At 41.6% G+C, this 27,493-nt stretch overlaps 1 protein-coding gene across 4 annotated transcripts in view; it reads left to right on the top strand.

Moving 5' to 3' along the window:
* LOC108664411 overlaps nt 1-27,487 on the top strand; it is a 56,008-nt gene extending 28,521 nt beyond the window's left edge. For 2 of the 4 annotated variants that reach the window (XM_047879553.1, XM_018150987.2), the window contains exons 3-12: nt 283-522; nt 705-909; nt 1,187-1,307; nt 3,278-3,439; nt 4,273-4,347; nt 18,976-19,042; nt 19,997-20,112; nt 20,504-21,029; nt 21,383-24,792; nt 25,094-27,487. In XM_047879553.1, the coding sequence (XP_047735509.1) occupies nt 303-522; nt 705-909; nt 1,187-1,307; nt 3,278-3,439; nt 4,273-4,347; nt 18,976-19,042; nt 19,997-20,112; nt 20,504-21,029; nt 21,383-24,792; nt 25,094-25,174 (4,983 nt within the window). In that variant the 5' untranslated portion in view covers nt 283-302 and the 3' untranslated portion in view covers nt 25,175-27,487. Of the gene's footprint in view, nt 1-282; nt 523-704; nt 910-1,186; nt 1,308-2,360; nt 2,412-3,277; nt 3,440-4,272; nt 4,348-14,901; nt 15,636-18,975; nt 19,043-19,996; nt 20,113-20,503; nt 21,030-21,382; nt 24,793-25,093 lie in introns of those variants that run through there. The other 2 variants (XM_047879555.1, XM_047879554.1) reach the window with 2 other exon arrangements.
* Nucleotides 27,488-27,493: the final 6 nt, after the last annotated feature.

Raw genomic sequence — 27,493 nt, 5'->3', positions numbered from 1 at the left:
TATTAATTAAATTTTCTTTAAAAATAAGTGCAAGTTTTATAGTTGAAGGCAATCAATGCTGCATCTTTTCTGGCCGTTCATTGGTCATCGATAACTTGGGATCTCAAGCTAAACTTTGAAGATGCCATGTTACAGACAGAGACAGCTTGTTAAAGCTATAGGTTCAAATAAACATAGTGCCCTACTATTTAGTTGGATTTATAGTTAATTATCAGTTATTAGGGCCAGTATGAAACGCTTTCCGATTTGCGTTCCATGTATGCAAGTGAAATTAATTCACAGACGCGTGCTTGAGAGGCGCCATGACTTCCCCCGCCTACGTCTCGGAGGTGACTGGTGGTCACCGACTCTCGCCCTCGCGTGGCGACGAGGGCGACGACGACGACGATGGTGGCTTTAGAGAGCGCAGGGCGCTCAGGGAGGACACACCTCCCGCCCCTTGCTCCGTGATCTGCCGTCCCCGCACCTGCTCCACCCTGCCCCCCACACTCCCCAAGTCTCCCCACGATGCCTCCTCTCCTGGTTAGAACTCGCCCTTTCGCATCGCGTAAACTAAATACGGCAACATGATTTACCTTAATAAGTTTATTTTAAAAAATATATATTTTCCTGCGTTTTAGATAATATTTATGCCTACAGTATTCACATTTTTACGTATGAAATATGTACTTAAATTGTTGAATTACATGAACGCAATTTCCCAGAGACGCCGAGCAAGGGGCGACGGGGGGCGCGGCTGTGGGGGCTGCGTAGCCTCGTGAAGATGTTCAGGCGGCGGGTGCGGCGTCGCAGCGCCACGTCCCCCACCACCGCCTCCGGCAGCGGCGGTCACGCCAGTGACAGTCCCGCCGCCTCGCCCCCCGCCGCCGCCCGCACGCGCTCTGCCTCAGAGCTCCTGCTGGAGAACAGGTGCGTCACCGCGGTTATAATTATGAGAAATGTGTTGATGAAGTGTAGGTATATCTTGAATTAAAATTATTTCTTGAATTAAAGTGTATATCTTGAATCAAAGTGTGTATCTTGAATTAAAGTGTACCGGTATTTCATTAATCAAGTGTATTTCTTGATATTGCATGTGATATGGCATCAAACGTAATGTCATGACGCTGTTGTGGCACTCGTGACGTCATCACACATGACACACCCCACGTCATGACTCGCTTATGACACAATTGACTCACTACAGGTCAGGCTGCGGGCCGTACAACCAGGGCATGAGTGTGTCACATGACTCAGTCTTCAGTCCTGACTCTCCCCCCACCCCCGCCGCCCCCCACGCCAACCCCATCACACGGGGCGTCAACATGGTGCGTATCTGGTGCGTGGTGCGTATCTGGGGCGTGGTGCGTATCTGGTGCGTGGTGCGTATCTGGTGCGTGGTGCGTATCTGGTGCGTGGTGCGTATCTGGTGCGTGGTGCGTATCTGGTGCGTGGTGCGTATCTGGTGCGTGGTGCGTATCAGGTGCGAGGTGCGTATCTGGTGCGTGGTGCGTATCTGGTGCGTGGTGCGTATCTGGTGCGTGGTGCGTATCAGGTGCGTAGTGCGTATCTGGTGCGTGATGCGTATCTGGTGCGTGGTGCGTATCAGGGTCACAGAACCGCTTCACGGTGCGGTCAAAGTACGTCATGACGATGCATTTAAAGGCCTGTGTCACGATGCGTTTTACGAGCCTATGCATGATTGTTCTTTGCACAGATCACGGCCTGATAGAGCGCTGCGCTATCAATAAAACATCTATATGATATCAACAAGACCGATAAGTTACTATAAGAACCCAGGGCTATCTATTAAGCATCAGATAATAACGCTCGAGATGGCCAAGCTGTATAGCCCGGCTAGTCTGAGTCACGATGTGTGCTGTGTCGCCAGGGGAAATGAATAGTTATTATATCTTCTTGTGAACCGTTGTTGGCAGGTTCTATTTTGTAGAATTCGGTCTTTGTGAACCAGTGCTTGCTGGTTCTCGTTTGGAAATTTATACTTGCTGCAGAGTTGCCCAGTGAGCGCAGTGCTTCTGACATCAACATCTGAGCGATAGAAAAAAATATATTCATACATAAATTATCTAAATAATATCAGAAATATATTCATCTTTACCCCTGTAGAAACACGAAGAAGTTTTCGAAAGGTTGTAGATATTAAAACTTAGAGAATACCCTCTAAAAGTGATTTCTATCTCTGCACCTAAAGCTACATTATTTATAAACGTCCGTTTTGTGACTCGCAGTGGAACTTTGAACTTATGTTACGTTACTAACTCTTGAGTCGCGCTCGTATGGCAAGTCATGTTCTCTAGCTGGCGGTTATAGTTTCATTTTCAGGAAATTAGTTTGAGTTTGGTTGGTTAGTTCGTTTCGGAGAGAAGAGTTACGCTATGCTGAGTGTGGTGAAGCTATCCTTGTATGAAGACGTGAGTAAAGATTAAGCGAGTTATTTTCTCTGAAATTTTTGGCCGAGTTGCGATTCAAGCTGCTATCAATTACATTAAGACATTAGTATGATTTCATACTCGTACATATTTTTAGCAGTGAGATCAAACTTGCTTCAAATAATTCGCTTCCGAATGTCTTGCGGAAACACAAATGGAAACAAACGTGTCTTTTTGCATTATTTTGTTCTATATTAGATTTAATCATCATCATCTGTGTCGCACTCATTGTGTTTTCTTTAATGCGTTGAATTGCTGTGTGTCTTAGTGACGCGTCATTTAAACGGAAATAACTTCATCTTTCTGAGTTTCCTGTAAACTCGTGTTTGTCAAATTTGTCAAAATGCATCTTGGTTAAATGAAGACTTAGCTTTCTTTACCCGTCATCCCTCTTCTAATCCTCACTCACTTTAAGACTTAAGGGGACCGGCTAAGCTCCGGAAAAACTTCTTCAGTTATTATCCGATTATCATGAAACTTCACATACATACGTAAAATGTAAAAATAAAAACATTTTACTTCTATGAATTTTTCGAAAAAATTGATAGAAAACGTGAAATTCATAGAAAACGGCTAAAAAGGGGTACTTCAGAAAATCTCTCACTCGTCCGCCTTTCCTCACTCGTCCGCCTTTCCTCACTCGTCCGCCTTACCTCACTCGTCCGCCTTCTCTCACTCGTCCGCCTTCTCTCACTCGTCCGCCTTCTCTCACTCGTCCGCCTTTCCTCACTCGTCCGCCTTCTCTCACTCGTCCGCCTTTCCTCACTCGTCCGCCTTCTCTCACTCGTCCGCCTTCTCTCACTCGTCCGCTTTTCCTCACTCGTCCGCTTTTCTTTCCTCGTCCGCAGTCGGAGCTGAAGGCGGTCCTGAGGCGACGTGTTGCCAGCGGCGGTGACGGTGACGGTGGGCGACGAGGCGACGATTCTGGCAGCGGCGACGATGACCCCGGCCTGCCGCGGTCCCCTCCCACGTCCCCCACCACCGTGGACGTCCTCAACCACGGCCTCAAGGTGCCGGTCCCACGCTGTCATCACCGTCCCCTACAGTCACCACACTTATAATGAAACTTCAGTGTAATAAACGTAGTGGCTGCCAATTGTAAATTACATCCTGCACTCAGAGAGCAAGGCTTTGTCCAAATAGAGATGCACTTTTTCCCCGTGTGTGGGTTTTCTGACCCGGTTTGGCACGGCAAAAGGACGTATCAGTGCTACGGCCACTCTCTGCTCTTGCTGTGGGTAAAAAGTATGTCACTATTAGCACATTATGACCTCACCATTTTTCTAAGTGATTCGTGATTGAATTGAAAAAACTTTTCCATTTTTTTTCTATTGCGATTTTACATTGGTCGGGGCCAATGGAGGTGTGTGACAGAACTATTTGGTGCTCTAATTCGTCCGTATTATAAACACAAATATCAGCATTTGTTGGAAGCAAACTTGCTTGCTTATTGTGCCACGTCGAATTTGGTTAAAAGTTTACCAGAGACTGCGGCTTTACGGTGTAGTTCGATCCCACGTAGACTTACAGTGGCTTGTTTAATTTAGTTTTTTAATTAAACGAGCTCCTTATTTTGAATCATCATTCTTCCTCCCAAATTCACTTGTTTACATTATTATGGTACGTATTAGATGTTTATTGATCTTCCCGAGTTATATAATAAATAGCAGGAGTGTCTTGATGATCTATTTTAGTAACATCAAATCTTGCGTATTTACCAATCAGTAGCATTATTCATTCATTACTTATTATGGTTATTTATTATTCATAAGCATGTAATTATTCTTAAAGCATTGATGTCACAAGAGTGTACAATAACAGCCCCCTCGTTGCCCCCCCCCAGAGCATGTCCCGTGCGACGCACTCAACGTGTAGCGACGGCTCCCTGCTGTCCATGGGCAGCTCAGAACTCGAGGAGGTCAGTTCTCTATACACTGGATTCTAGATTATATCTGGACACTAGGTTTATTTAGAACTAAAATCTTCCTCTCTATTCCGCTTTCAGAGTTAGATTTAATCAGAGCTGGAATCCATCTTTGATGTAAGAAGGGAAGTTCTACTGCGGTACTAGTTCTGATGTTACTGGATGGGCTGGTTTAGTCTAAATCTGCTCGGTATGAGTGTTTATTTAACTAGAACGTGAGGGATCCGCACATGTTAGGGGGGAAAGTGTACCCTTAGAAGGTTACTGAGCACTCCGACGGGAAGTGATGTAACGTAAGGTAAAGCTGACACGAAGTTAACTCACTGTAAATGCCACGTGTCCTGAGCTCAAGATATTTATTAATAATTGATCCTAGGTTTTTTAGTCTTCTAATGTTATGGAAACAAAATAAAGTGTTTTTTTAATATACCACTCCAAAAGTTATTGATATACAGTTATATACTTGATTTGCTTGTTGATAGCGATGCACTCTTCTTATGGGCAAAGTCTTCGCCAACTCGCGCCTTGATCAGCCGCGATTTTACTTGTCGATATAGGAATCAAATTTGGCTGGCTTATCGGTGGCCACTGTGGTAAGTTGCGGATGGAAGTGCGAACATATGTGCCCGGAATGTGACGGTCGGCCTGAAGTATTTATGCAATTTGACAAATGTAGTAACTTTCCATTTGAGCAGTCGATTTGTATTCTTTTATTGCATCATCCTATGTGCTAGTTAAGTGAATTTCAAAAAGTCGTGCATTGTATTTCTACTTTCGCGGAATCAGATGACACTCCACGTCTTAATTTCATGCGAAGTTTGGGAAGTTGAGTGCATGAATCAGATCGGTTGGCCTTAATTGTTTCTACAGAGCGGCAGTGAGATCACAATATCGCCATCTATTGTCAAAGAGATGACAAAAAGATTGTTTTATTGCATGGCGTTCGCTTGGCCGGCTATTGTGACAGTAGAGCAATAGTTGGCGATTGAGGCGTAAACGTCAGCACAGCAGGTTTACTTGTTCGTAATCAACTGTTATGTCACGGTGCTAAATTTACCTAAAATATAGCTATGAAGAATGGGTTCTTGGTTAAATTTATTGAAATCGCTTTCGAAGCTCAAGCACGTTGAAATCGTCGTTGAATCTTGAATCATGTTGTTCAACAAACAATTAATTATGAGTTAAATTCTAATGGCAACGAATTTTTTTATTCGATCTAATAAAAAGAAATGTGAAGAAATGTGTGAATATGAAGTGGGGAAGAGTACAATGTAAAGCCGTTGTCACCATACGCAGATTGCGGCTTATTTAAAAAAATTGATGGTGATTTTTGGCTCTACGATGAACATACATCCGGGTTTCCAATGTAGAATCGACAGCTGTAAGTAGGAACCGGATTGACAATTGGCTGGTGGATTTACGATGTCGTAATTATTTTTGAGTATCAGGCCACAGCCGCCAGCAGCTGTCGCGTGCTCCTCTGCGGTGACCCGCCTTCTTCAGTAGCGCGCTGGCGCTCGTGCGGAGTGGATGTTAGTCAGTGCCGTGAAGGCTATTGGACGTGGACCAATTTTTACGTGCTTGTCATTGCTCCCGTGGCTTACATACAGTTGCTTCCATGTTACAGTTACACTACGTCCCTAACTGCAGACGTATGCACTGCGTTGAATTAATTTGAAACCATGTACATGTACCCCCGGTATTGGATGAATTTTCCAATTACATGAACACTCGTTGCGTGGAAAAGGTGGCTCTTGTAAGCCGTTATTTTCCCACTTCACTAAAAATTCTCACTGTGAACCAAGTTGCAAAATTTTCGTTCACGCCTGGCATCCGAATTTTCCATAACGTCAACTGTTATTGACTCATCTAAGGTTTTATTGTGCCATGAAACTAACCATGTACGCTGGTTTGTTTGCGTTTATGATATAATCATTGCGTGGTAACAATTACTTATTTGTTTTGCAGTTCAGTAATGATAAATAACGATGGTCACTTGATGTTCGATCACTTTATCTATTTTGGCTTTATTTTATTTATTTGGATCGACCTGATGTAAATGTTTGACAATTAAGCAAGTTTAGAGATAATATTTGAAGTCTATTGAAGTATACCATGCATTGCTTGAACACCAGCACCAAATGCCTGTCATGACTGCATTGTTTCCCGAGTTCCATTCGAGAGAGATTTGTGTCCTGATCTCGCTGCGATAATTACCACTGTGACGGGAATGCAGGCCGCTTTGCTTACATACATTTTATTGTATCACTTCTATGTAATGTTCATTCAAACATCGATGTAATAATATTTATTTCAAAGATATATTTTTTAAAGTTTGTACTGGAAATATAATTGATGAATCTGACTTACACCGCGCGCTGAGTGCTGTCTCGTCGGCATATGTGAGCTGATGGAACACTTGAAGTTGACCCGAATCGCTTCGGGTGCGTGGAATAACGGTATTAATTATGAATAACCTATAGGAAGTTCACGGCGATCTTTATCCTCACAGTCTACCGTGATGTTTCTCAGCAGATGTCTGATCTTGGTATCTGGTTAGTAATATTTAAATGTCGGTTTATTTTAACAGCTTCCATATTTTCATGAAATTTCATAAGCAATCCGGTTTGGGGCTGAAGCTACTTATAGTCAGTGCGGTGTAGCTCTGATAGAATGCAGCACTCGCTCTTCCTCCCATCAATGTTACTGTTCAGTGATTATGGCAGCAAACAAATTGCTGCTTGACGACAGGGCTTGATTTTCCTCGGATATGCTTTCTTGAGATGAAGGTTAAAAATTATATTTGTATCTAAAATCATTTCAGTAGTCACCGTAAACTTCGTTAAGAAATAGTAAGTTGCTTGATTGTTTTGCCTAAGAACATTTCAGAACTAGTGACAGTCTATGAGCAACTAGATATTGGTAAATTTTCTTTGTTCGTTTTAGCACATCAGGAGGAGAATTGAGCGAGAGACTACGGCCGCTCGTTAATTATCGTGGTGATGATCGTTGAATGTTATCGATGAGACGAACCGTTCCTGCTTCTCTCTGTCTCTAGGTCACGAGGCCATGCACGCATATCCTTTGTATGGCTGCATGTGGTGCACAAGTAATGTTCTCTTTTTTTATATCATTTCTTACTCCCTTCATATTTTTAAGAGTAGCTGCATTTATACCTGGCACTAATTAGTCAATCATTTTCATCCACCGTTGTTCATCTGTTCTAAAGTAAATCCCCGTCACCTTTACGCCGCGTCATCATTACAGATTTTCTTGGGGTTAGCTTTGGCACGTGATGTTCTGAAGAGTTGCTCCGATCTCGAGATTAAATTGAATTCCCGTCATTATTTTCGTTACTTTGAAACCCGTTTAAGCATGCCCTTTTGAATATTCTACAAAAGTGAGGGTACGAATTCCATCCTGGAAAGTATGCCTTTGACGTTAACGTGACATACTATCCATTTTGAATTTCAATGAGATATCTGTCGTATCTGGTCTTACATGAATTCAATTTTGTTCAACATTTTTGACTGTAGAGAAGTTTTAATCAACGTATTTTTTACTCATAACCACCTGTAATAGAACACGACCTATGCGTACTTCAAAAGTATGCCTACAATCATCCTCTTGTATCGAAAATTCAAAAGGCTTTAACTATATATGCTACCTACCGCCGACTCAAAAAATTTGAGGACTTATTTTATTTTGCTGATATTTCACCGAATCATAGCCATCATAGCTAGCTGATCAGTTAACCTCAATGGCATTGGCTTAATAATTTTGCTTAATTTAAGTTACGAGACCGAAACAAAAGAATTTCTATGAAATAAGTTCTGCATTTTCTAATGATCTCGCCACAAGCAAGATTTCCAACTCCCAAATCGAGAATGTGAGACCAGCGAAGCGTTCTTAATGTTGTTCCAAACCTCGACTGAGAAATAAAATAATCGAGCTTCCTTGTCCCTAAATGCCAGTGTTTAGCGATACATTACTTCATGATCTTGCATTTTACAACGGCACCTTTCACCAGACAGAAATTTTCAGATGCTCTGGTGCCGGCAGTTGCAGAACAAAGCGATTCTAGCGCCTGAGTGCGATCTCTTGTTCTCGTCTTGCGCGACGCTATATTAAAGTATCGGCGGTTTAACGGCGGCTGTCGCTGGTACGCCTTTAATTTCTAATAATGTTTGCGTACTCTTGCTAACCTTTTCAGTATAAAGAAAGGGAGCGTAGTTTTGCTATCCGTAACAGTTGCGAATCGTGTTTTTCCGTCATGCTGCAGCATACCGAGCCTTTGTGTACTTGCGATGGTTCAAAGGTCTGTCTTATAACTGTGCGTTCGCTGGAGGTCAGAACTTTTCCATATATAAAAAAGTTCTTATGTGCAGCGGTTTTTCGTCAATTCTTTCCGTCTTTTCCCGCCAAAACCACCACCGTTTGATGAGCATTTTTGACGCTGATGATTTAATTCGGTTAAAGAATTTAAACATCACCAGGAAGAATATATTTCTTGGGTAATGTGATGCAATTTTCTGGAGAAAAGCTCAAATTGTTAGAAATTTTCACCTTACATAATACTTTATTTTCTGGGATTATGAAAGAAGGAACTGAAATATTTATTCAGTGTATACACGTACGAGTATTTGTCATTTATGAACGTATTTATGATTTATGAGCGTTGAATAACGCGTCCGGTATGAATGATTTATTGTTCTATCTAATCGCTTAAAGCATAAAAGACTCGAAGTTGGTCTGAATGAGAAACCCTTTTGTTTTTTCATTTCAAACCACATGTAATGCTTCTATTAAAAGCGATTGGAAGTTATGTTTGAAAAGCAAGGTTCGGAATCTCATTCTTTTAAATAAATACGCAAACCCAGCGTGATCTCGAGTTGCTCAGAGAAAGGCGAGAAGGTCTTCATGAGCTTGGACTTTTTAGACCAGAGCGCTGGCGGGTAGCCTCCAGCTGACGCTGCTGGAATATAACAGTATTCCTGCAGCGTCAGGCGTCCAGGTCACCTCGCTCTCTCTCACTCCTTCTGCGTCTAACGCATTCACATTCTCTGCTGCTCACACTTCTTGTTTATAAGAATCATGCTTAGCGGTAGTTTTTTTTTGTAGAAATATGGTGATGTCAATTTGGTGCTGCTTCTGAAGATGGAATGTCTTCATCAATGAATGATCTTTATTGAATGGGTGCGAATTATTTCAGTTATCGTTACTTTCGAAATTTAGTAAGGATTTTATCATCACCTTAAAACACAGAAATTTAAATCAAGATCATTGCGATTGATTCAGCATGTTGATATGACTAGAATAGGAAATTATTCAGTGCGCGTTACAAGCAGCTGCAAGCCATCCAGAAAAATTGTTCTTCCTATGTGACAATTCAACCAAGTTTTCATCAATTTTCCCGGTTCTCAGATCAATGCACTTTTTAGCGTCGGTTCTATTCATGCCAAGTCGCATTAGGTATCCATGAACGAAATCGTAATAATTTAGTACTTCCACCAATCCACGACTACTGTAAGATAATTTTACTATAGAATGGGTCTATGATTCGAGTTTCTGGTAATTTTTTTTTTTTGGTGGTCTGATAATGGCACTCGATGTATGTCAGTTGTAGGAGCTGCATCTGTGAGAGTCAAGGTTAGTGAGAGCAATGAACTGGATCCGCCAATGTCATCTCCAGTGAGTAATGATGTGATTCTCACGCGCAGAAATCGAGCGCAAAAACATGTCTTGGACCATCAGCCAATACGGCGAAAATTTACGCGATAGATATTAGTATTGGCATTTGCTCCAACTCTGCAATTACACTACGATTAGTTAGTTAACTACGGACAGAGACTTGACATCGAATGCTGTTGGCCAGCCTTAAACACAGACGGCGAGATCTAAATAAAATTTATTTTGAAGTGAAAGCCAAATCATCAGCGGGCTTCTATTTATTCATTTGCCTTCATTATACGTGTAATTTAAGTTCAAGCTGTGTTTTCTGTGCTCGTTATACAGGGGCCTGTCGCATGCGTGCGTTTTACAATTTTTAAGAGCTTTTCTAGAATATCGCTTACAGTATTTTTGTTGATCAAATAATTGAATTTGACTTCTTACGCTTACGTTGTTCGCATTCGTTTCATTATTACACTGTACACTGCTCGTCTTGCCTCAAGATCAAACAAGAATTGACTTAGTATAATTAGTCTTATGTGAATTAATCCTAACCAAAACCATGAGTAGCGGTATCTCGGTATAACGTACTGCTTCTGTGCTGCGTTCCAGAGAGCAACTACGCTGTTGAAAATGACTGGTTTACATATGGTTTATGAAAAGGCCGACGATAGTCAGACGTTTCCATGGGAAAAGGTCATTTTGAGTGTCATGACGATGACGTGATATTTGTTAGAGAGTTTCGTTGTCAGTGACGCTATCTGAGCTGGGTGCAGCATTGAATTACTCTTCCTGTCAGACAATTTGGCCAAGCTGCCCGCAGAAGTCGAGCGCTCTGCTTGTCAGCTACGGTAGTTGAGCTGCTCGAGCGCTGAATGTAGGCGGTCTGGTTGTCAGTTACGTTAATTCAGCTGCTCACATATGTTAGATGCTGTGCTCGTCAGAGACGTTAGCTGCTCACAGATGTTCAGTGCAGTGCCAGCCAGAGACGTTAGCTGCTCTTACATGTTATGTGCTGTGCTTGTCTAAGACATCAGCCTATAGCAGCACACAGAACTCGCCGACGCGGTCTGGTTAGCGCTCTCGCCTCCCTGCCCCGTTCACCGCCGGCCCTCACAACGGTACGGCGGTCACAGCTGCTTTTGTCTACCAAGTTGACGCGGCACTTGTCCTCTCTAAATCACACAAACAAGCTCCTTGCAGATGTGATATTTTTATATTTTATTTTTGTTTAGATGTGCACAGCTGATTTGAATAATAACTTCTTCTCATAATTGCCATAGCAAGGTCACTTTTCACCGATTTTTTATCATAAAATTAGCGAAAGTTATGCGTGAATTTATCAAATCAATACGTGCTTTGTCATCGTTGTCTGGTGCAAGGTGACAGGAAGGACTATTCATAGCCTGGTCGAGAAGGAACCTGTACTATTGAATGAAGACTAAAGCTATTCTCACAACAGCACGGCGAAAATGCTAAATCAATGTCCGAGCAGATGCTACATCCCTTGTATTTCCTTGGCCTACCCAGGGGAGCCTTATGACGCGTGTCTGTGCAATTCAGAAGTCCTATGGGATTTCGCGCTTAGGGGATTATTCCTGAGCGCCCCACCGCTGAGCTCGCTGTGTCGGACTGCAGGTATCAGTTGTGGGGTTAAGTTATTATATAGATAGGATTCCTTACATTTCCCTTCTCTGTCTCTCTCGTGCGGGCGGCCGACGTCCCGTGTAAGTGAACTCTTGTTCGAGTGTCTTCGTTTCTGTTGCTTTTCACCTGTCCCTCCTTGTCACTTAGTCGCTTTGAGATGCTAACACTGCTTCTTTCGAGCCAGCTTCAGCGACCTGGACAATTGAGACCTTCTGCCCCTTGTGGGTTATGAACGATTTTTTTATTTAGAAACTTTCAATAATTGAGACCTTCCACGTCGTTGGTGATGTTCATCTGGACTTTCGGTGCGAAATAGCTAACTGAAACACTAGTAAACATGTGGGCAACTAAACTAACTAGCTAACGAATTTCCTTGGCAGTCAACTATGTTCTGAACAAATTTCTTAACATTGACTGATATTGGCTTGAGCTTGAGCACCGGTGATGGAAAGAAATGGAAAATGGAAATGGATTCTCTGCTATTTTTCACTGTAAATTTCTATTCATGGCAATTTTCAGATAGACGATCAGCCAACACTGTTAGTCAATATTTTACCGGTTAGAAATGAGCTTCAGAGTTATTGAATCCGTGTTAAATTTATTGGAATAGTATGGAAATAAGAAATTGCATTATCCGACTAAGTAATATTGTTACGTTGGTGTCGGCAGCGCCACTGAACACGACCTCGCGACCTGACCTCGTGGACTCGTGCACCAGGCAGGGTCGCGACGCTCGTGTCGCGTGAACGAACTCACTCTACCTGCGTGACCTTACACGTCAGAGCGATGTTCACGCTACTTCACAGATGATTGCTCTGATGGAAAGATGAATTGAACTGTCCACTGAAATTTGTGTTGATTCTCTCAATCGCAACCAAGCTCTCTCACTTAATAACGAAAAGTGTCACGCCAGTTTATTATAATTTTGCTCAAAAATTAAATTTATTAGACATGATAATGCTTTTATTTCGATTTGCGATTCCAAAGTTCGTGAGAAACCCAATTTACTATTTTTTTGCCCCAAAACATTGTATGTGTTTTCGAAAATGCAAACTATCGCATTGTTTTCATTGTCATTTCGGTCCCACTTTCAAGCCGTGAGAAAAATAATTTTCACACTTTCTACGTGTTACTGCTGATATGAATTACACAGTCTTTATGCAAAGCTTAAAGTATTCTATTTCATAAGATTTAAAGCAGGAGAAATTCTAATTCATACTTTCTATGTGTCACTCTTTATATAAATTACAGTCTTCAAGCAAAAGCATGGAATAAACTGAAGAACATATACCGATGCCTTAACGTCACATAATCATCGCGTAGAACTCTCCCTGTTCGACGGAGTTGCGTCACTCTGGTTTTGCCGTTTGCCTCGCCTGAAGAAACGATAATACCTTGGGTGGAGGTTGCCCCCTCCTCGCCTTTACAACGAACACCTTTTCTGCGAGGGGTTATGATTTCTCTCCACATCATGACCTGCGCTGCTTATTGCACTCGATTATTCGATTGAATCTGTATTTCACCATGAACTATAAGCATGTTTTGCTTGCTTTAACCTTGTTTACTTGATCCTCGGAATCATTCTTGTTTACGTTTGTGATAACCGTTGAATTTTTTCACAAGGTCAAGCGCTTTGCATGCGTTAGGCGACCGTCGTTTCGCTTATGTTTCAGTCGTGTTTCCTTTACGTTATTTTACTTGAAAAACATGATGACAGCGCTGCAGCGTCATCTTGTTTGGTAGACCAGTGCTGCAGCGCACAAGCTGAAAACTTTCAAAATAACTTGATACCATTTTATTGTCACCTGTCTGAGTACATTCAAGCTTCGAATTATGTATTCATTTTGAAATTATTGCCGCCTTTGAATGGATTAAATTCATATTTTTTCCTGGCAAAGTACGGATTTAAAGTGCATCGAAGCATATTTCCTTTGTCATCGTAGGTTGTTCCATATAATTTGTCTGTAAGTGTGTTGGGATGAGCGTCAAACACGTACGTGTGTTCGTAATTCGTATGGCTTGGCGGAAGTAAGCAATTTGATGGAGTACTGCAACAATGCGACGGTGTGCTCGCTTCCATTTATTAAATGAAAGTTTTGGCCTATGTTTCTGTCGCTGATGATGATGTGATATTTGAAGCCATGCCATATACTGTGTCGCTTAAGCTCATTCGTCAGTATTACATATAGTATTTTAATTCGTTCACAATATATGATGCTTTTATTATTAATTAATGATGGCATGTTTAAGATCATAGTTGAGATTCACGTAATTTTTCTAAGTACCTGCTTGGTGCTAAGTGAATTCGAATACTTTTCCATTCACACCGATGATAAGAAGGAAGTTTTGTTTTAAAAATCGGAAATACCGTTCCTACATTACATTAACGACCATCTGTTTTAATTTTCTCTGTGTATTTGACTTTTGACTTTGATCACCTATTACTAATTATTCTAGGTGTTTTAGCTGAAAGTTGACATCCGATGGCTACCTATACGCCTACCAAAATTTTTGAACACGTTAGTTTTGTGATCAGCAAATAAAGTAATGATATATAGCTGGTAATTCGAACCAGCCAGTGAGAGAACAGCGCAGATGACGCAGTCATCTTTCAATTACTTCTCCGAAGCGTAAAACTGAGCCTGATTTCCTGCACAGCGAGGTTATGTCGTAATCTCGGCGTCAATTATATCATGGCAGCTATATTCCATTTATAACTGAAAGTTGATACATACAGGTTACGCAACCATGAAGGTTCGTCATTGAAACGAAGAAATTTTGGCAACAATTCGCGTAAGAGTCGAACTTCGTTTGACGATTTCCTCTACTAGTGAATCGCGAACGACTATACATGCCGCGATTGCCGAGCACATCGGAGGACTTGGTTTGCGTTACGAATGACTTCGTTACGTTTGCCATCAATGCGAAGCTTTAGCGTTACGTTAGCTAACGATACACTTTCACTGTAACGAACCCTTGTTACTTGAAAGTTGCATATTTTCTTTAGGGGCGCAGTTTCTCTTAGAGCTTTAGATGCGTTAATCGCTGTGTTTGAGTGTTGTGTGCAAGCTCTTGTCATATTCCTGCCGCGATGAACATGATTTTTTTATTAATGAGTTCAAATTTTCAAGGGTATTTAAAGTTCATTTATTTATACTTAACTGGGAAGAAATTGTATTCAATTTTTTGGGGTATTATTATCGCTTGTTTATGTTTTCTCTTTTTTCCCATATTGATCTTTTGGACTAGATCTATGGCTTTTTTCAATTTCAGACATGGAAGTGACAATTATAGTGAAGAGTAAAAGAACTAATTTCTAAAAGGGCGCCGTGCTTATTGAAAATCCACGTCTTTTACGCAGCTACGAAACTTCTGAGCACCGAACTATCCTGCACTGGATAATCACAATGACGATAGCACCGAGCTAGAGATGAAATCCTTGAACACAGGATTGAGAGTTTCACGGAGTGTTCATTCGAGTCGAAATGTTGACCGAACTTTTCCGTTTAGTTATTCGTGGTGAACGGAATGAAGGTCGTTCCGTTGAGGTGGCAGCTCATCACCTGCCATACGTGATCCCACAACGAATCGCTAACGGACGCGTTAAGGCTGGCCATGGGGGACCGAAGCATAACAAACCCCCCATTCCGCCCCCTGCTCGGCCCTTCAAAGGGACACCAAAACGCCAAGCTCCCAAGCCTTCACTCACTGAAGATTGTTTAGCGTCCAGCCGTATGAGTGTCATCAGTGTTTGTGACGATCGTTACGTTTCTGATCATTACGTTTCTGATGGCGACGAAAATACTAATCGACACGCTCAAGGAATTTGGATTTTCGGAAAAAGTAAAGCCAATATTGATGATGGCGATCCCGTCAAGAGGAGTCGATCTTTTGCTTCGTCTCTAAACGTTAGTCGTCCAGGTGAAAATTATTCGACTGCCACTCTTGCGCACTCTGGACGGAAGGTAAGTGAAACGATAAGGAAATGTTGCAATTTTAAAAATATAAATAATGCCCTCTTCAATAGATTCATGCAATGTTGGCATTTCGACGGGTGCGAGACATGTCACTTATTTGATTAAGTTACAACTTACAAGGCACTACGATATGTGACATCCACAAGCCAAGTCCGTATTTTTATGTGACTTAATCGTCCATCATCTTAGGCCTCATTTTATATAATAATATAATAGCGGTTTCAGCGTTTATTAGGCCGTAAGCCTGTCGCCGATTCTTAACATCGCAGAACATTCACAGCATTTTGCGGTCTCGAACTCGCAACTCACTGCTACAATTCTGCTGTGCTTAACCGCCCGGCCTGCTTGCCGATTCTGACCAGAAACTGGCGCACAGAGCCGGGATCGAACCCGTGCCTCTGCGCCAATCATGGTACTCAGAACTGTAACCACTGGGCCACCGATAAACTCAATCATAAAAATCAACTCAGCGTGGATTTCTCCACGTTTTTTTCCTTCTTTTTTGATCATCACATACGTTAAACAGCGTTTAATTAAGGTTGATTAAACGTGACAAAGTTCTATTAACATTTATTCAACTGAAGAACATGAATCAACCTCAGATGAATGATGGAATGTGAGTGATGCGAGCCTTGCGTGTACCGAGTACGTATAATGTTGTCCATATCCCTCGGTGTACGATAGCGGCACTCCGATCCTCTGCTATCTCGCAAAGAACACCGAAGAACTTGCTTAAAATCTAGTAAGAGAGTTTCAGCATCGACTGAATTTATTAAATCTTCTTCAAATCCTTTTTTTGTATGTCCGCGGCTTTTATGCCATACTTTCAGAATCTCGGAAAATTGCATATGTTGCGCCACATCACCTCAGCCTCAGCATATGGCATCGAGCGAACACGTGTAGAAACTTTTCACCAAATGGTGGAATATTTTATTGTTCTTACTCGTATTTCTTATTCGCTGTAAAAATCGACACTGGCGAAAAAGTGGCTGTAAAAGCCCGCAAGGCGACATGTGTTCAACGAGTGGTCCTTTCGCTTCTCATACGATCATCTCTTCACGGCTGATGCATGATTTAAATACACTTCGGCAGTAACAGTTTGGGCGATAAATGTACAGTTGAATTGTCTCATCATTGAGGTGAAATCTGCCGTAACTCTATGTTCTATCTTCACGCTAATTAGCTTTGCATGCCATTGCTCTCGTCATTACCGTCTAAACGAATAAAAACTCGATCCGCGTCGCTCTATTCAGTGCCGTTTCCAGTGTGAAACTCGCGATGAATCAAAAGACGAAGCAATAGCTGCAGCAGTTGGGAAAAGCAGTGTATGGAGCAAGATCTCTCCTTGTGTCGAAAATGCCCATTGTAACTCGCCATCCATTGTATTAGATTGCTTCACTATTATGACTATTATCTAAAGCTATCACCGAGCTAAGCTTGTTTTATATCGATTTTTGTTGTATAGCTGTTGTTAAGCTGTTGAAAAATAAAGACTTGTCGTATTATTAAACCGACCAGTATGCTTTGCATATTTGATCAAATTTAATAATTGCAATTGAATGTGGTAATCATAAAGGTAATATTATTAATGATGATGCGGATTATTTGCGACGAATCGTCTTGATGCTCGTTTTGTGTACCTTCTCTTGATGCTCGTGTACCAGTCTGTTTTTTTTTTTGACAGGTGCAAAAACAGTCAAGAAGACCAATTATAAGTAGAGAGCTAAAATAATTTACTAACTTCTAAAGATCTTTGTATACCATACCATTCATTTATCCCTAAATAGTTGAAACTTAGAGCATTTGTTTATATCTGGAGTGGCTCCCTAACATTCACACGAGATCTGTCACACGCCAGTACATGTGCCGAGAGCTCTCGATAGCGAGTTCGATTGTGTTCATGCTTTGTGGTCTGGAAAGAGCGCGTGTCACGCCCTCTAATTCCACACTCGTCGTCAGCCAGCTCACTGGTGTGCTCGAACGATCCCTGCTGATGTTGCATCCCCGAGCCCGCTAAGTATCGTAATATTTCCTCGTAATTTGGAAGAGTTAAAGAGATTTCAATGTTCTCAACTGATCTTCATTGCCTCTCTAGTGTTGTAAATATCTTGCAATTTTGACGCAATTGCCGCTCTAAAGAAGGGAATTGTCTTTGAGTACATTTTGGGAAGACACTTGGAACTTTATTGAGCTTGGAATATGTGCGAGTCGCACAAATGTTTGGCTAACTCAGTACGTCGCTTGCGTGAGCGTTGTTTGTGACGCTGTTGCGTTACTCTTCAGCGCTTCCCGCTTTCCTCTACGTGAATGTAGTGGACGAAACGCGATGCGTGTTCAATTTCTCCTGCGCTTGAAATTGGTGATATTTACCAGGGCTTTCCCTCTCCCCTGAAAATCAGCCTGCACTTCGCAGCTCATGTATCGAGCCAATTATTAACCGTCATCGACATAAGCTTGTAATACCGATGTATGGCTTGTTAACCCGCTTTACTCGTCTGACTTACTATCAATCAATAAATAAATCATACTTTTAATAACTAAATAGGATGTGGACCCCTTCAACAAAAATAACCTAATGGTAATTCGTCAAAAAAGGAAACAAATGAAAGGGCCAGAACTATCGCTGCTTCAGCTAAAGTTTGGTCAAATATTTTATGGGAACGTTTTTAAATTTTGACACCTAGCAACAATTAGGTAGTGATTGGTGCTCGTATTTCAAGCTTCATAAGGTAACAAATGACATTTGTTTTGATGTGCTTTGTGTATGGTTGATAGATCATATTTTTTCTTCGTGCCTTACACGAGGTCCTAATGAACTGAATACATAATACATATGTTCTGCTGCAAGGAATATCGGTTGAAGTAAGTTGTCGGTCGTAATTAATACAAAGCTGTCCTCGCACGTACGTCACGTGGATGATAACAGTACATATGTATCTTGACGCAAGTCTAAGCGCTATTATGCTAAGCGCGCTGACGTGACAGGTGAACTGGCTTTTCTGTCGCTGCATTCAGCGTGTTATTCTTGTGCGAGACGCGTGACATGATCGTTTAATTTCTCCTTTCTAGGATTATAATTAAATATGGTCTCATTATTATTTTAGCTGGTTATGGTTAACGCTGCCGCTGAGTGAACTTTGATTTGAAAATTTTGTAGAAAATTGTAATAAGGTTACTAATTTACTTATTTTCAGCCTGTATTTTCAACTCGCTACCCATCTCGATGATGTTGACGTCCGCTTCATTTATGAAGCAAGAATTAAATGCCTGACAGCTGTGTGCTTTTGCCGGTTTCAAATTATATTTATTCGTATTCTTCTATTTTTAGGATTCGGCGGCTTCTCTGAATTCGTCGAAACACTCACTCGGCGATGGCCGCTTCATGCAAGTTGTGGGTGAGTGCATGGCTTCCACTTCCATATTTTAATTGGCAATGAAATGATCGAATACATTTATGTTATTGTATTTTTAGTTACATATATATTTATTTATTCTTGTTATTTTTGGTCATGTGCTGTAATATTAACATATCTAAACTTATTAGTATTCTTTCTCAACTTTCCACATTCCAAATTGTCTAAGCTCAACACTGACAACGGTATTGTTCTCCTCTACGACTGTTATCACCTTTATTAAAATTAGTGGATTAAGGCGGTATTCACGCCAGCGATCACACCTCATCGCCATCGTATTAAACCAATGCTGCTTTAAGCAACGATTTATGGAGGAAGGATCCATTATAACTCGATTAATTTGATGTTATGCATCGGTATCTTCATTGTAAAGAAACGACGGGGTCCGCTGATACGGTCAAATTAATTTATATAATTATACTTTGTAGAGGTCTCACTGCAGTGCTTTGGGGCCCTAATGAACTAGTGGACATACGCCCGTTTTCTATCATTTTCCAAATTACCAATAGCATTAGGCAACAGGAGCAGGTCGTGATTTTCGTATCATTCAAACGTAACAAAGAGTTTAAACCTAATAATTTTTTTGTGAAGTAAAACTCTAACATGACAAATAGTCTCCGTTTTGTCGACTATTTCTCACCGAGATACGTACCTATGGTCGACGACACTCATAGCGGCTCCTATAAGTATACTCATGATTCCTCGTGACATTATGTCTAAATTTGAATTAACATCAAGTGCCGTTTGATCTAGACGTGACATGTCGTGTAGTAATTTCGAAACAACTAACCTAATGTTTAAATTCAAAGAAGCGTATTTTGACATGACATCTGATTTCAACCTGAGGTTATGTGATGCGCCGCTAAATTTCTATGCCGCTTCTTGAGCATAATGATTTGAACGTTTCTGTAGCCCTGAGATCTCGTTTTGTTGCAGATCACGAACCCGTGGCGGGGGAGGCTCCCGGCCTCAGCCACACGGCAGCGCGCCACAAGATTGCCGTTCGCCCTCGCCGGACGCACGCCCTTAGTCGCCCTCGTCGTCCCCTGCAGGTACACGCTCCTGTCACCGACTTGTTATTCAGTTATTGAAATATCGTGCACCCATTTATTTCATTATCTCTATTGAAATATCGTGCACCCATTTATTTCATTATCTCTATTGAAATATCGTGCACCCATTTCATTATCTCTATTGAAATATCGTGCACCCATTTATTTCATTATCTCTATTGAAATATCGTGCACCCATTTATTTCATTATCTCTATTGAAATATCGTGCACCCATTTATTTCATTATCTCTATTGAAATATCGTGCACCCATTTATTTCATTATCTCTATTGAAATATCGTGCACCTATTTATTTCATTATCTTTAGTAATTTTATTCTCCTGATATTCATTTACTCAATTCACTACTAGAATCATTTGTATTCTTACAGGGGACTTGTTCGGTTCTGCTTCCTCCCACCCTGGAGGTCAACGAAGAGTTGAGCAGCGCGCGCGCAAACGAGCGTCTAGCGCTCACATTGACTGACGACGACGAAGCGTTGGCCAGAAACCGCAGCAGGAGCGAGTCCGGGTCTATGCAAGCAGCTGCTGACTTCAGCAGCCACCCGATGCTGCCTGGTCTACAGAGTGAAAAGCCAGACTCTGTAATACAGAGTGAAAAACGAGACTCGGTGATACAGGGTGAGAAGCGAGACACGGTGAAACAACAGCTGAGCAGTCACCATCACACCACAGATGCTCTTTTCTCGCACAAAATCTCGAACAAGAGCGGGTTTGATCCTCTGAACTATCACCCTGACCCTCATCACGTGCTCATGCAGATGTCAGTACAGGAACCTCGCCATCTGCAGGAGCATAGCATCGTGCAGGAATATAGAGGATCTAATGATAGTGCCCCGCAAATTAGTTCATATGGTCAGCGACCTGCCGAGCTCGTCGGGTCTCCTGCTCACCTGGGTTCGTGGTTACGATGTTCATGTTATTTTCGATTATGTTGCCTATGATTTTTAATAGAATTACCTACGCTTCTATTTTTTAAATTTGAAGATCAGAAATCGACAAATGCCACTATCTAATCAATACTATCTAACTTTACCCAGTCTATGGTGCAGTCTCTCAATTCACCATAGACTGGGTAAAGTCTCTCAATTCAAGACAAAGGGAATTTTCCCCTTCGATGTTGTGTTTTTATTATAGTGAAGCTAACTTCTGAAGTTTGCTTCACACGTTTGCTCACTCCTTGGTTTTTGAATATTTATTACTTTATTAGAGGTAGTAGCAAAAATAATGATTGTCTCTCCGATCAACAGATCAGACCGGAAGCGACGCAGACCACAATGATGCGGATAAGCGAGAAGAAACTCTTATTGATCGACTCTTTGGCTCCGTAAGGTCCGGACGCCGTCGTTCGCGCAACTCTGGCGAAATAGCAGACGTCAGTCGTGCGGATAGCCCGAGTCCATTGCGCCGAGAAGTAAAACTCAGATCCTCTGGCGAAAAAACATCTGAATCTTCAAAACTACCAGTTGTCAATCGATCGAATTCGCGAAACAAACCGCTTAACTTTGACAAGCAAGAGCTAACTGAAATAGACCTTGGACAAGAGATTGCACTTCAGAGTTATCCCGAGTCGAAGCCACAGATGGAGTCTAATCAACAACAAATTCATCTCAAAGCCAAAACAAATTCAACTCAAAGCAAAAAGATGGAAACCCCACGGCTGGAAGATGGAGCAGAATTCGACTCGAGATCTTGCAGTGTAGAGGGCCGCCTCGAGGGCCATAAGCACGAGTCCTCATTTAGCGTCTCTCAGAAGCCTCCCATCACTGTTCCTATTGCCAGTTACGTAGAGCGTCGGTCGCCCGGGAGAAGTGAAGCTAACGTTAAAAAAGCAAAAAGTTTCCGCGAAATCGGAAATCCCGTGAATATCGTAAAACGAGATTCATCCCGCAGATCATGGTTCGGACGAGACTCGTCGGTTGAATACGAAACGACTCGACTCTCTGCTTCCTATGACAACTTGGACGAAAACTTTGCAACTAATCAATCATCTGTTCAGATTGCCAGTCCGAGCGTTTCTTCTCTGGTTAACAGAGAACACAGAAAACGAAGCGTCAGCAAAGTTGTCCTGAGTCCTGCACAAAGTTCTGCCCTTTCATCTACAGATAGTCTGACAACCACTGAAATTCCAGGAGTATACATCAGACCTTTGTCACAGTACCGACAAAGCCGAGTTGAGTCCGAAGAAACGAACGAATCTCCTTCGTATTTCTGTACTCAGCAGACTCACTTCAACACATTCGCTGAATCCTGCACAGGAGATAACTTAGGAGGTCCTCACTCCTTGGATTCCAGTATCACTCTCATCCCCAAGGAAGAAGAGAATATAAGAAAAACGTCCAGCAGCGATCATGTTAGTTCACACATCATCATTCAAAAATCTGACTTAGAAACGTATGAACATTATCGTGTGTCAAATTCACAACCTGAGAGTGCATTTATGAAGCGTCAGATAACGGCTGGAACTTCAGTAACCGAGATAACTTTATCTGATCAACCAGAAGACATCAAAAATATCAGCGTGCCTGGACCTACAAGTGTTGCTCGCTCTTTATCCTTGAGATATGCAGACACCGGTGGACCGGTGGGCATTCTCAACCGTCGCTCATCCAGCGCTGATGAACTTGAACAGCCTGAAAGTAAGATCTTCATCAATCGACCGAGATTCGATAAGAGAGAGACCAGCCTAAGTCGCACCTCGAGCCAAGATACGGAGCCTCCATCTGTTCCAGAATTTATGCGAATTCAGCTTAACAGAGTTGAGAACAAATCTCAGCGAATCCTTTACTCATCGGAGAATACGGTGTCGGGTGCACCAACTGATGAAACAAAAATTGGAAGGACGAAACAGTCACTCGATGATCCAACGGAACTCCCAGAAGTTCAGTGTGAAATTTCTACATCGCAACAGAATCCATCTTTATGCACTCCGAAACATCCACACAGTAGAGATAATAAAGAAAACACTCCTCCTGTAACTGCTGTTGGAGAATCATCCGATGATGCTGTGATGTTGCGCCCACTTCGGCGGGAGAAGTCGTTGGTTATAGACCCCTGTGTGCTGCCTAAAAAGGAGGAGGAACCTGAACTGTATAAAGTGTTTGCTCGTCGGTCGTTCAAGGTGAGGGAAACTTTCGATTCTACACTACAGGACGATGAGGCCTCTCAAGAAGACGATTCAAGTGATCTCGTTGCATCTCTATCCACACAAATGTCGGGTATCACTAAAATAAATCCTTTATATTCTACGCCCACACCACCTCAAACTCCATTGATGTCGAATTCTACCGGGAATAAACTCGGCGTAGGCAGTCCAGCTCTATCTTTTAAGCCGCCTGGTCCTTCTGCAAGAAGTACAAGTCCTCTTGCATCGCCAACTGTGACTGAATCTCTGACAGGAGCATCCGATATGTTCAGCAGTGCGTCCGAACCATCTTCCCTCGACAGCAGCATTATTAGCTCTCATACCGCCAAAACTGTTCCCATGACAGCCAAGACTTACTCTGAGAAATCTGAACAAATGAAACCAAAGACTGAACCGAGAATCCATTCCTCTGACAACTCCCGATTACCAAAGACCGATTTATCAGCTCTCTCCAGAGATTCAACTTCTAGAGTTTCTCCCACCGCATTGAGTTCAAGTGGTAAAATAAGCATCAGGCCCATGTCTGCAAATAGAGAACTTGGCACAGGAAGTAGTTCGTCGTCCTTCACGAGCATCATTGTAGGAAAGGCATTGGGAGGTACTGTTGATCCGACTAGTGCATCGCTGTCACCTGTGACTGTACCAGTGACGCGCCCTCTCAGTCGTCCACTAAGTTCAGGTGTCCTAAACGTTAGTGGCACTATTGTCACTCCAGTCTCCTGGCCTCCCAAAGCAATTGTTGTTGGCGAGCCTAAAAAAATTGAACCAAACACCTCTGTATCACCAGAGGTAATTAACAAATTTATGATCGAAAAACCTGTGGAAATAGTTGGAACAGGAACGACTCCGCCTCGTCCACATGACGACAGTGCAAAATCAAGTGAAAATATCGAGGACGCAAACTTGTCACAGGTAAAATCTGTGAGGTTAAAGTTTATGAATGCCGGAGCGTTGAATGACGCGCCAGCGAACTCTTGTATTGCATCTCCTACTGCCAGAACAACGCCTGCTGGGTCATCCGCTGTAATTGAGGCTCGTAACATTGCGCCTGGATTCTCGGGTCCCGTCCACTCTAACATTTCACCCAAGCCAAGGCATTCATCTGTTCATACGACATCGAGAAGTCACAGTTCCGTGGGGTCGGTAACAAACAGCCCTTCTTCTTCCCACTGCCACCACCGTCATTCGATAGGGGCGTCATACACACCTCATCCTCGGCAACAAATTCCAACCACATATACTTTGCCTTCTCCTCCAACTCCAAAAAGGTGTTTCTCAAGTCCTGCACCTGATGCTTCCTTGGGAGACTCGCAAGACGTTGCATTGTCTTCCATCATCGTACAGAACGCTCTCACAAAGCAGCAGGTTCAGGACACAACATCAACGGCCTTCGCTACTCCTCTGCCTTCGTCGGGCGGCGAGGGGGGAGACGACTGGCGAGCACTCGTGCGCCAGAGGAGGGAAGACCGACTCAAGCAAAGCAAGTCCGTCGAGAGTCTGGATGAGTCATCTGAGGTATGTAGTTTATTACGTTTTCAGCGGTGCATTTTCTTTTCATTCGAAATTCTGGGAAAATGCGTTACACGAAGTGCGTCCTCAGAAAAGTGCGTCCTCTATTGCCGGACCAAAAGTAATGAAGTTTACACACATCCTACTGTCGCGATGTCTATTGCTCGGTCCTGTACAATTCATGCAGTAAACAAGGTAGTGAGAATCTAGTTGGCTGTTAGCGTGTGTACTAAAGGAGTTACAATTAACCCTCTATAAAAAATAAAAACCTGTTATAGGTAATATATGACCATTTGTTTTTCTCCAGGCTCGCAGCAGCGGCGGGTCATCTCGTAGCAGCAAGGTTTTGGAGATGGCAAATAACTTCCAAAAATTGCAAGTGGCTTGAAATTTTGTTGCCAGCGTTTTATGAGTTTATATACCCGAAAACAGGTAATTTAGCTTGATGTTTTTCTACTTTTCGAATGTGAGCGCAGTTTTTAACCTTTTGAAATGAAAAATCAATCTTGAACTGTTCAATTTTTTATTCACTAGCCTAAACGAATGGCTTGACGTTGCATTTTTCTCTTACTACAACATTTATAATCGAGTTCCAACGAAAAAATTGCATGAATTGCAGGGACGAATCAATTTTCTTCTTTGTAAAGGGTCTACATTTTTTACCGTTATCATTTTTAGCTCAAATTTTGAACAATCTACTGAAAGATCAGTTTCAAACATTTTCTCTATACATCTTGCACGTACGACAAAAAATTTGCATTGTAACTCTTGATATTTTATTTGTGATCCAAAATCAAGCTGAAGTGAAGAAGTTCTAGTGATCATTTTCATTCACGAATTCCGCTCTCGTATTTACGAGTGCCATGCTCGTCTACTGTAGCGTAGTTAGTTTAGATTATTTTGTATAATTTTTTAACCGAGCTTAGTTACTCATTAACTAATAAAACGTTTTCTATCTAAACAATTTCCTGATATTATCTCATCCTGGTACTGATTAAAATTTAATACTAATAATTTTAGGAACAATAACGTACACCTCGTTGAGTGTTATTTGCACCTATATGGTTTTCTGCCTACGATTGAATGAATCTTTGAAACAGTTTAATTAACTGAATTATTTTTATAAATATTCTAGGACTATATTCATGGATTTCTGGTGAAAGGTTCTGTAATTTTTGTACATAGGCAGATGATGTGTAACCTTGTCGTTCGAACTGCTTTCATTCACTGTTTTTCAGTTAGAGCGACACTAAAACGAATGCTAATCATACGTAGTTCATGTGAAGCACGGCAGGTGACATCTCCAATTAATGGGAATTGGTTCTTTGACGGGGATCATAAATAATTATGTAATGTTGTTATGGTCTTTTCCGCATAACAACTGACACATCTGTCAGGCTTGTGCTGTGAGATTTTTGAAAAGAAAGTGGAGAATATGCGCAACGCGAGGAACTTGGTTAAGTCACGAGGATATTTCGATGATCGTATTTAAAAAAAAAAATAATTCCACTGAAATTGGCTTACGGGAATTATTTGCTGTAGAATAATAGTGATATTTTTCTTGCCCTTAAGACGGTGCTGAACTCTAACCCTGCAATGAGATTAAACGTGTGTTTTTACCTGGACAGAATTGATAAAATTTGGCGTTGTTATTGGAATAATATATTTTTTTGAAAGTGCGTTAAATCAATGTCATAGATATCTACGATCGCTGTAAGTTGCCTACGTGGTATATGTAATTGGTGTAAGTGAATATTTTTTCAGTTGCCAGAGAAATCGATCAGTGTTGCCTCATTAGATAAGCACATCAATATTAAATCAAACCGTTTAATAACTATTTGAAAATCCTTGGCGCAGCTACCCAATATTACTGGCATATTATAAGCATGAATTATTTTAGTGAATTACAGAATTATTTCAATCATTTCGTGAATTGTTATCGACTTGAGCTGCGGCCTTCAATATCGTCGGAAATTGGTCTTGAATTCCAAGTGTGTGCAGAATAGGAATTAATAACATGCTGATTACTTCAAGATTTGAAATGCGTGATCAATTATTAAAAATGGTCAGTAATGAATCCATCTATGCAGAACATTAACCTTCAGTCCACTATATCAAGCCTTTACACAGAAATCCAATGAAACATACTCTCCACGTTTCTGTTTACGAACCTCTTGTTGTGAAGAATATTTATGGAAAGATCTTTCCGCGATGGACGTATTACTATCATTTTCTTTGTTTAAATATACTCTGACAACGCTATGCACATTTAACAGCCGCTGAAGTACTGTTTGTGCGTCGATTATTCTCGTGCTTCCAAGTGGTACCTCGACTATTTATGCCTACTATATTCGGGTTTACAATTGATGTTTATTACCCACTTAATATACTTCCTATCGCACCGAACGTTGAAGAATAATCCAATACCCAGTTCTTCGACAGTATACCAGTCGACTATTAGCAATGATGAATATAAGCAACCATGTCTTTGAAACGAACATTGACAATTTCAATTTTTTCATTAATTAGCGATACTATCTGGTACTTATCCGCGGGTGTCATTCATCCCATCTCCTCTTAAGTTTTTATACTGGTATTATGCTGCATTCAGTCATCTATGTAGGGACATGTCTATTGCTACTTTAGAATGCCTTTATAACGCTAGCACACTTCACATGTGCGGAATAAACTATTAATTGTCTTCGCT

This window comes from Hyalella azteca, unplaced genomic scaffold (assembly GCF_000764305.2).
Source record: "Hyalella azteca isolate HAZT.00-mixed unplaced genomic scaffold, Hazt_2.0.2 contig3329, whole genome shotgun sequence".
NCBI lineage: Eukaryota > Metazoa > Arthropoda > Malacostraca > Amphipoda > Hyalellidae > Hyalella > Hyalella azteca.
This window is presented reverse-complemented; position numbering and strand designations above follow the sequence as displayed.